Here is a 10,448-nt window from a genome sequence, read left to right as displayed (position 1 = left end):
GAGTCACATCATTTGAAACTTAGCCCTGATTGGAGAAATTGGAAGTGTTACAACTGACCCACGTTACAACTATCCCCGGTCTCCCCTACATGGAGAAAATATACTGCAAAAAATAGAATGTCAAAGGTTTTTGTATGCTTAAACTCTTTGAAACAGAGGTTGGAGAAACCCCTCACTCCTTTACTCCCGTCTTGTAGCTGGGACTTTTCCACCCTAATGAAAACGAATAAGATAACATTAGCTTAGACCTAAATTTCAGGACCAGCTATCCTTTTATTTTATTTATTTTTTCAAGGAGCATTAATGACTTCCACTGGTGTTTTCTGTTCTTTTCATGATTTTCTTAGCTATTCAAGATGGCCCCTGACAGGAAACTATTTTAATTTAGCTATTGTCCTATTTTCAATTTAGAAACATATAACACACATAACAACATGTGTCTGTGCCTTCACAATAAACAGGCATCAAGTCTACTTCATATAGGCTTTGTCCAGCTAGTGGGTGCCTTTTGTTTCCTCTCCCCAGCTATTATCATATGAGAGTACAAATGCAACAGTCACATATTCATATTCCTACTTCATTGTCTCTTCAGTAGAGTTTGGGATTGAGATCCCAGTTTGGAGCTTTTAGTCTAAGTTCCCTCACAGGTGCCTATGGAGGACACTCCAAAACAGTCAATGGCTGTAGCAGCTCTGGCTTTTCTTGTTTCCATAGCAAACAAATATTTGCATGAATCACTTTTTTTTGTTTTTTTGGTGTTCAGGTTCATAAAGAGAGGTCAACTCACTCCTGTCAAAGTTCAGCAGAATTGTTTCACTGTTCAACAGATTGATAGTGGAGAGACCATCCACATGTTGTCAGCAGCCAGCATCTCTAACATGTTCCTATTTGGAACTTTAACAAAAAATAACATATGGTCACCAATTTCACAGCACGATGCTTTTAAGAATTTAAAATTAATTGTTGATGTTCTTAAACAAACAGCAGTTTCCCTGTGAAAAGCAAATTGTGTTTTTATACACATTTCATGTACAAATCTGACCCATGTTTGTATGAAGCATTTTGTTCACGTGCTAATACATTGTGTACTGTATATCTAGTACTTGCTGCCACTTGAATTGGACCTCAGACACTGGACTCATTTAAGAGGAGTGGCATCTGGTATCTTTCGGCCCTTTCCTTTTATGAACAGGTATTGAATCATGTAAGAGAAATTTCTCTGTTCTCTGTTTCTGATACCTGGCATAGTTTTAAACTATAATGAGCTACAGATTTAAAAAAAAGAAAGAAAGAAAGAAAGAAAGACAGAAAAACAACACAAAATTTTCAGAGGACTAAAGGGAGTGAAGCACATTGATTTATGCAGTCACTAAATTGTGCAAAAAAGTGTATGGATACTACTGTTTCTTCATTAAAAAGCAGAGAAAAACATTAGGCAAGCATTTGTAGACCACACTCCATTATACAGTACATCGTGTCAGAAACAGGATAAAAGAATGCCGACCTTTTTAAAAATAATGACAAAAGTACGACAAAGTAATATCAAGTATAAGCATCTGTCAAGTGTGACAAATCACAAGAAAAAATAAAATAAAATAAAGATCTGTTATTCAGTTTATGCCAGAGGGCTTCTCTGTGTTCAGAGTGTAAATCCAATATGCCCCTCTGTAGAGCAATGTTATTTATGTCACCACCTCTAAGACAGGCTGTTTTTTTTTTCAAATTCAACATAACTTTAACCAAGCTCTGGAGCCATAAATAGCCTGTGGAGAATATCATAATCCACACTTAAGTACATGTTGCAATCTGAAGTTAAGGCTTGTATGTCTTTTTAATTGTCTGGCACAAACGAGGCAGGAAAAGTGCAATATAAACGCAACAAGTGTGCTGTTTCAGTGCAGTAAAATGTGTTATTTCTTGCTAGCACAAAGGTTGATGTCTAAGTTCGAGCGCTGTGCACAGTGGAAACAACAGGAAAATTTTGGATTTAGTTAGGGGAGACACAGAGCTGATGTTAATGAGTGATGGGTCATTTTTAAGACTACTGCTGCCTCTCCAGATGGCCTTATTTTATTATTATTACCTTTTTTCGGCAAGACTGGACAAAAACGGCCATAAATTAAATTCTCTTTGACAAGACTCATAACCAGACCAGCATAATGTGGTGCAATAATACTGCCCATAATAGTAGGAAAAACTGTTCGTGATGAGATTAATTTGTGAAAATGTTATTAAAAATGCGTCTGGAGGCTAGAAGTTACCAGACTATCAGCTTGTTCATAGTGATATTCTTTCAAGAAAGAAAGATAGCTTGAAGAAGGAAGTCTTTGGCAATAAATGTCTTGCCAAAGACAAACAAATTAGACAGGCACTGCAAGACTACTAATATGTGCCACAGTGATTGATAGTAGATTTATATCCTTTGGCTGAGTCATAAAAAAGCACAAAGAGGGTACTCAAAAAGCAGAAACTCGTTTACTTCTTTTATTCAACCTCTCTTGAATTCAGAATTATTATAGTGAGACATCTTTAAATTGTCAGTATGGTTTAACTTTAAAAGTTAATTTTAAGTAATTCCCTGCTGACAACATGGCATGACAACACTTGACTGATCAGGTAGAGCCAAATGTTTCAGTTGCAGCGATTCGCATAAGATACATGAGACACTTTATCTTCCTGTTGCACTGAGATGATGGAATCTGTGGTGATTTCTCAGGCCCTGCCTCAATGGAATACTCTTGTGTGGTGAACCGTATAAAAGCTTTGGTTTGAAGCAGCCTAAGAAATGAAATACTGATGTTTGCATTGTATATATTTTTAAAGGTGACATTACAAAAACTAATTAGTTTTTTACACTGAAAATAAGCAGGTTTCTTAGTATTCAAGTAATAGTATGAGATGTTGAGGTTACAAAATATTCCAGATTCAAATTAACATAACCGCCTCGCTTCCGAAGCACTAAGTGAGATAAGCACAGTCTCGCACATGCGGAGTACTACAGAGACAACAAGCAGGGACTGTCCATCACTCAAATTCACACTCAATGTGCCTCGAACAACAAAGCAATAGCCATCCTTCAAGTTTTTTGTAAAGTATCAACCTATATATATATATATATATATATATATATATATATATAAATAATACTGCAAAATGGCTTATTTGTAGCTGGAGATGATGAAGAAGCATTTTATCAGTTGTTATGTGCTTCTTCGTATACTTTGATGGAGTTTAAAAACGGGTTATTGCTAGCCTAACTCACACGGTTTCAAGCAATCATGTTTCTGCTGGTAGGATTCAAATGCAATATCAGAGAAAAACCATTAAGTGTCACTGATGTAAGTTTAGATTTATTGAGCATTTATTGGTATAATAAATAGAAACCAGCAGACTTTTTTTCATTGTATTTAAAGTAGCAGAGTGGTAGTATAACAATAAATGGCTTGAACTTTTGGAGTAAGCTACAGCTAAAAGCCTCACTGATATTTTACTTAGGCAGACAACCTTTCTAGTTATTTGAAACACGTACTGCTTGTGTTGCAGGTTCTTGCCAGTTGTGCTAGTTTGAAGGATTCAGTTTGGGATTCAGCTGTAGCTCCGGAGGTAGAGTGGGTCATCTACTAATCTACACATCTGGTCTAAGAATCCATGAGAAACCAAATATGCAGATCAGTCTTCTGTGGGGAATGAGGGAGCAAGCGAAAGCTTTATGTTTGTGATGCTAGAATATTTTCATTCCAAGATCCTCCTGTTTGTCTACAAAGCCTTTCATCATCTGTCTCCTTGCATCTCTGACACCTCACACCCCTTACTCCAGCCCCCTCCAGCCAGCTAGCCAGATGCTTATGACTGTCCCGCACTCAAGGGAATGTTAAATAAGACTTGCAGTATATATAAATTGTTTTATACTGCAAGTCTCATTCACACATCACTTTTATCTGTGCCAGAATGCTTTCTAACAGTTGCGCACATACACTGGATGGATGCGTCAGGAGGAAGCCAGGGTTCAGTATCTTGCCCAGGCAAGGAAGCTTCAGCATACGGCTGGACGAGTCAGCGATTGATCCCCTGACCTTTCAATTGGTAGATGACCCACTCTGCCACCTTTGCCATAGCCATCTCTAGAAGCAGTGGTGTGTTGTCTGGCTGGCTGCCTCACCAACCAGCAGTTTCTTTTATTTTCTGCTGTGGTTACTGTGCACAATGTTCTAACTCATCAGACACCAACTACTGGCAAGAAATAGCCCATTAAGTTCTTCATTAACTGCAACAGCACACATGTTGTTTATGCTGAAATGTCTCTGTGGTCTGGTTTATGATGGACAAACAAAAAGAGCTTGCATATGTGGATTTAACATTGCAGTACTCAGTACATGGACTGTGTGATTGTTAGACATTTTGCACAGGCTGATTATGGCTTCACACCATCATTAAAGTTCTGGGAATCAGTAAAAATATTATCCTCTCCTCGCAGTGGTGATATTATCTTACTGCATCGAGGCACACTTTGTATACACTCTCAAGACAATAGAGCCCTTTGACATAAATGAACTGAATTTGTCCCATTTTCTGTAATTTGTCACAGGTTGACAGGTTGCACTTGGGTTTACCTCTTGTACTTTTAATCTTGTAACTTTAAAAGATGCCTGTTCTTTTTCCTTGTTTCTAACATGATGTGAGCCCTCTTCAAACAAATAATTTAACTGTTAGTCACACTGACACATGATTGAACATATACTTATTTTCGTCTTTGTAACTTGAAAATAAGTTTGTGGCACGGTGTTGTGGAGGTGGCCCTGACTGGGACAACTCCTACCACTGAACTGATTATGTCATCAGTTCAAGGGACTGCTCAGAGTGACCATGTACACATAACACAGACCATGCCATGCTGCTGAATAATTATAGCCTTTTCTTTGAGCTTTTTTGGTTGCTTGTTTGTTTTAATGCACATTTCTTAAAAGGCAGGCCAACAGCATGGGCACTCAGGGAGGAAAACTACAAGGCAAGAACTCCAAGTACAGAAAAATTGTCAGGTTTTCAGAAATAGATCTCCAGCTCTGTATTAATGAAGACCCATTACTGCTGAGTATAAAAATTACAGTGATTGGTCATTTAAACGAGTTAAGAACTTGCAAATTGATGAAGATTAATATCATAGGTTATGACATGTGACATGTCTACATAAGCTACCTTTATACGATAAAAGTATTGGCATTGGTATCGGCAATACTGCCCCTGTATTTACTTGGTATCGAATCCATGCCAAAAATTCCAGTATCACACAGCACTAGTTTCATCCACATCTTCTTTTTTTGAGCAAGACAGTGAGTTAGTGCTTTGAATGGAAGCTCACACAGTGTATAAGTGTGTATAAGTGTGGTGGAGTAAACTGTAAAGCACTTTGGATAAAAGCACTCAATACATTCAGTTCTTTTACCCATTATAGTGCTTATATGCAGGGTTAAAGTGGGCTGGAACGATCCAGCACAGTGTTCTGGAAACTTCAGTGAACGCATGATTAAATCTGATAAGCTGGTTAATGCATGTTGCTACTGAATTAGTCAATTTTTCATGTGCTGTGTCCTGGCATTGCTTGCAGTGACAGCATGAAGATACTTGCTTAGTAATATGACGATAATTACATCCCACAACCCACTTACACCTTATACCACATCCTTTTTAATTCCCATGCCTGTGATGCATTTATGTTGCAAACCCAAAACTGTGGACGCAATACTTTAGCATCTACAGATGAAAGAAGGAGCTTAAATGGAGTAATGTTTCTTAAGTTTCAAACAACTCCAGAAACACTCGTAGATACTGTTAAGATTCAATATTGAGGAAGGGTACAAGAGGTGATCGAAGAATAACCACACCAATCCGGCCGGGTGAAGTCAAACGATGATTTTAATGAATACACGCGTGGGAAGACAACTCTGTACGCAGACAGGAAGTAGTCTTCGACTTAATCAAAGCATGAACAGATATTTTATAGCATCAGGGTTTGTTTACTGACGCCCCTTCATGCGTCACAGACACATTTTATACATAGATCAGATCAACATCATCATGACTTTTCACCTAGAAAATCATCTTCTATTTTCATGACTAGCCCTTCCTGTCTACTTTTCAGTTCTTGTCTTGTTCCTCTTTCTTGCCGAGACACCAAGAAACGGTTCCTCTTTTACCAAGACAATTTTGCAGTTACAGCCAAACATAACTAACCTCTCCTCTAAATAAATCTAATTTAAAGTGTGTGTGTGTGTGTGTGTGTTGACCTCACATGCTCTTTGTGTCACCTCTTCACCTACTGTCTGTGTCTCGTCCTCAAATGCTCTTTCTCAATTCACCTGTTGCACTTCTGACCTTTTACCAGACCAGAAGCTCACTGAGACTATGTGTATGTCTTCTACTAAATAAATGTTTTAATCAAGAACCTCTACTTAAACCTTAATATAAAATGACCTGATATAAGTGTTTTGTAAGCATGTATTGCGATTCCTTCTATGGCTCCAAGTCACTTGCACAATAGATTGTCCGAACATCGCGCCGAACAAAGCTTCCGACCCCCAATTAATTGACCGAGCTCCAACTCTTTAATAAGCACAGATATGCATTGTGTATAAAATAGTCATAGCTGCTTAAGGCCTTCTTAAAGCTATCTGTTACATTGTTAAAGCCTCGTCTTAGCCTGCGGCTCAAAATAACTTCCTGCTTTCACTTCTGCATACAACTTCCTGTCAGCCTGCAACTCAGTCTTTCTGAAAGAGACACTGTTTAAACCTTTGAATGCAATATCCATGCTGCAGATTATATTATTAATGCAATGACAATTATTTAACAATAGCCGTAAAATAATTTCCCTTCTCGACACTCCCTCTTTTGACCTCTGGAACACCAGAGGTCACAATACATTGTGTCCTCACGCAGACCCTTCTCTGGTGGTCTCGAACCTCGAGATCTCCAGGATCCTCGCCCCTCCTGTGGTCGCCGAGATCGATCTTCTGCAAAAGAAACAAAACACCTTTCCTGCATCTCCCTAACTTATCCTATCTGGGACTCTTTAATCAAAAGCCTGATCCTAATTATCTTCTTAACTTATTGACTTGTATTTATGTATACTCTTCAACGTTACTCATCCCTTTAGAACTCTTTAAGCCCTGCTTTCACGTCCGGTTGCTCGCTCTATTTTCCCTTATCTGATCATCAACATCCTGTGCACAAATTGTCGCTGCTGCAAGTTAATCTACTCCAAAAGAAAACAACCACTTTAATCAATTAAGTTTAAGCATATAAGCAATTACTCCTGTATACATTTCATCATAGCTAAATGCTGCCTTGAAACAACTCCTATGTGTTAACACTAACTTCATTTTAAAACCTCACATTTCCTATGTTATCACCTGTTTTGGTATAACCTTTTTATTTCATTTTGCTCCCTTTAATGTAACAATACCTTCTAATTCTAATGTATCAGACTTAACCAAAATATATGCTTTCCTTCCTCTTTGGTCCTTCTTTAAGTTCAGTTAAAAGCTAAATGAATTTAGGGCCTTTTGCCTGGAATCAATACTGTCATGTGTGTTTCTTAACTCTGTGTCTGTAAGCGTGTGCAATCCTTCATGAACTCATATTATCCTCACAGTAGATTGGCTAATCATAGCGCTAGCCAAAGGCTCGTGACCCTCCAGAGACAAATTTGAGCCACAACTCCTTTAAAAGCACAAAATGCAATATGTATAAAATAGTTATAACTGCACCTGAAATACAAAGTTAACATCATCATAAACATCTTATGGTCATCAAAGCAATGGGCAGGGCTGCGACCCAATTTAGCCCTGTCTGCGCACAAATTTTAGCCAACTTGTTTTTCAAATTTAGGTTCATCCTCTCTACCTTTCCTTGAGATTGAGGATGAAAGACCGTCCCGAACTTATGTTGCACTCCCAACATCCTCTCTACCTCTTGCAAATCTTTATTCTTGAAGTGAGTACCATTGTCTGATCTAATTCTCTTGGGAAACCCATGCCTTGGAATGTAATGATTGATTAAGCACTTAATCACGCTTTTCGCGTCTTCACATTTGGTCGCCCATGCTTCGGGCCATCCAGTCAGAACATCCACACACACCAACAAATACCTCACCCCACCTGGGCCTGTATCAATCATGTCGGTATAATCAATCACGACCTCTTCTCCTGGCCTTCCTGGCATGAGAAACTTACCAGCTTCAGGTTTTACTGCTGGCTTTGGGTTGTGTGCCCCACAAATTAGGCACGTTCTGGCCTTTTCCAGTATCATCCTTCTCAAATCAGGATGCCACCATCGGCACAAATTTCTCTCCATCTGTTTCACTCCCACGTGACCAAGCCCGTGAGCCTCATTCACCTTTTGTTCCGCCATTTTGGCCGTTAAAGCGGGACGCCCATCTGGCCCCCTCCACAAACCGCCATCTTGCCAGGCTCCTTTGTTTTCCCACACCCCCTTTTCCTCTGGGGATGTCTCCTCCTGAGCCTGTCTAACTTCTTCCATGCTGTTAGTGCTAACCTCCTCTTCTGGGGTTACCTGCACCAGTTGTCTCTGTCCTTTGTAGCCCGCTGCTTCCTTTGCGGCTTCGTCAGCTTTCTGATTTCCTCTTGCCACCATACTGTCTGCTTGTGAGTGGCCTTTGCATTTTATAATACTTACCTCGTCTGGGTCCTCCAGGGCCTTTTTGTGACAGATGGGTGCATTAGTGGCCGTTCTGAACCCGGCTCTCTTCCACTGAGCCAGTTCCACATGAGCTGCTCCAAACGCATATGCTGAGTCAGTGTAGATGTTCACTCTCATGTTTTTAGCCAACCTCAGGGCTCGAGTTAGGGCTATCACTTCAGCTCTCTGGGCCGACTGTTGTCCCTCGATTTTTCCTGCTTCTTTCACCTGAAACTCAGTTCCTACTCTACAGACTACAGCATAGCCGGCTTTCAATCCTTCTTCATCTCTGTGGCAGCATCCATCTGTGAACCAATCCTCAGCTCCAAATATGGGCTCTGCCTTTAGGTCTTCCCTGATTTTTCCTTCAACCTGGGCTTTCTTAATACAGTCATGTGGTTCTCCTGACCCCATTAGGTCTGCCATATTTATTCCTTCATGTGTGAATATCAGATTTGGCGCCTCTAAAATTTTGCTGAACCTTTGTTGCGTCAGTGGAGTCATTGTGAATGCCTGTGAGTTCACATAGGCCACTACACTGTGTGTAGTAAGCACTTTCAGTGGGTGTTCCCTCACTATATGTGCTGTTTTCTGAATTATCTTTGCTACTCCTGCTGCGTGTTGTGTGCATGTGGGATGCCTTGCTTCTGTTGAATTTAATCTTATGCTAACATACATAAGTACATCCCTACCTCCCCCTTTTTTCTGAAACAACACACCATTCACAACTCCCTTTGTTTCTGAAACATCAAGATAAAATGCCTCATCATAGTTAGGTGTGGCCAGATCTGTGGCTCTTGACAAATCCTGTTTTAGTGAAATGAACGCTGTCTCTGTGTCCGGCGTCCAAGGCAATTCAGCCTTCAGATTTCGAACACCAACTTTCTTGATCAGGTCCCTTAAAGGGGCCGTTTTACCCGCATAGTTCGGAATGAACTGCCTGCTCTAACCTGTCAAGCCAAGAAAGGAAAGCAACTCCTTCACAGTTCTTGGTTTTGGATGTGTCAGAATTTGGTCTCTGTGTGTGTTCATTAACCCCACTGATCTGTGTGCGATCACCCGGCCCAGGAATGTTACCTCTGGCCGGACCAACTGCAGTTTTTCTTTGCTCACTTTGAAGCCACACTCCGCCAATTTGTTCAACACCACGAGCGATGCTGCCGTACAGGCCGCTGCTGACGGGGCTGCAATAAGAAGATCATCAACATACTGTATTAATGTACAGCCCCCTGGCAGTTGACATGGGGACAATGCCTCTTTCAACACCTGATTAAAAATTCCTGGTGAGAGTGCAAAGCCTTGTGGTAGGCGTGTGTACCTAAATTTGCGGCCTCTGTATGTAAATGAGAAAATGTCTCTGAGTGACTCGTGCAGTGGGAGACAAAAGAATGCATTCGCTAGGTCAATACATGTGAACCACTTTTGGTCTTCAGTTTTGTGCTTCTATTATGGTCTGTTAAATGGTATGTCAGACTTCAGCTGGAACAGGACAGGCGAACAGTTAGCTAGACCTACATCTGTGGGCCCTGCGGACCACAAAGTACCAGGCAATTTTGAGAGCTCAGCTACTGCATCAGGATGATCCATTCTTTCCCTGCCATGTATTCTGGAGATTTCTTTATGTTCTAAGATCACTGCATCGTTGGACAAACAAGTTATGCGATATATTTTACATTTTGGTGCATACCAGACATTTGGAATTTGGGTGCCTTGCCAGCATGCGTTGTCCAGCGCCCGCTTGACCATTGGTCCCA

At 40.3% G+C, this 10,448-nt stretch overlaps 1 protein-coding gene across 1 annotated transcript; it reads right to left on the bottom strand.

Annotated features, from left to right (window-relative positions):
• Positions 1-6,868: 6,868 nt before the first annotated feature.
• Positions 6,869-8,903, bottom strand: LOC147314479 (uncharacterized). The gene is made up of 2 exons (XM_086262815.1): positions 7,966-8,903; positions 6,869-7,899 (listed from the first exon to the last, which is right to left on the bottom strand). The coding sequence occupies exons 1-2, from the start codon at positions 8,830-8,832 to the stop codon at positions 7,786-7,788; spliced, it is 981 nt and encodes a 326-aa protein (XP_086118941.1). The 5' UTR covers positions 8,833-8,903; the 3' UTR covers positions 6,869-7,785.
• Between the last annotated feature and the right edge of the window lie 1,545 nt (positions 8,904-10,448).

This window comes from Aulonocara sp. 'chitande type north' Nkhata Bay, linkage group LG14 (genome assembly GCF_057382095.1).
Source record: "Aulonocara sp. 'chitande type north' Nkhata Bay isolate Kocher_YH1m ecotype deep benthic linkage group LG14, A_spYH_male_GT1.1, whole genome shotgun sequence".
NCBI classification, from domain to species: domain Eukaryota; kingdom Metazoa; phylum Chordata; class Actinopteri; order Cichliformes; family Cichlidae; genus Aulonocara; species Aulonocara sp. 'chitande type north' Nkhata Bay.
The sequence above is the reverse complement of the archived record's forward strand: the minus strand, read 5'-3'. Positions and strand labels throughout refer to the sequence as shown.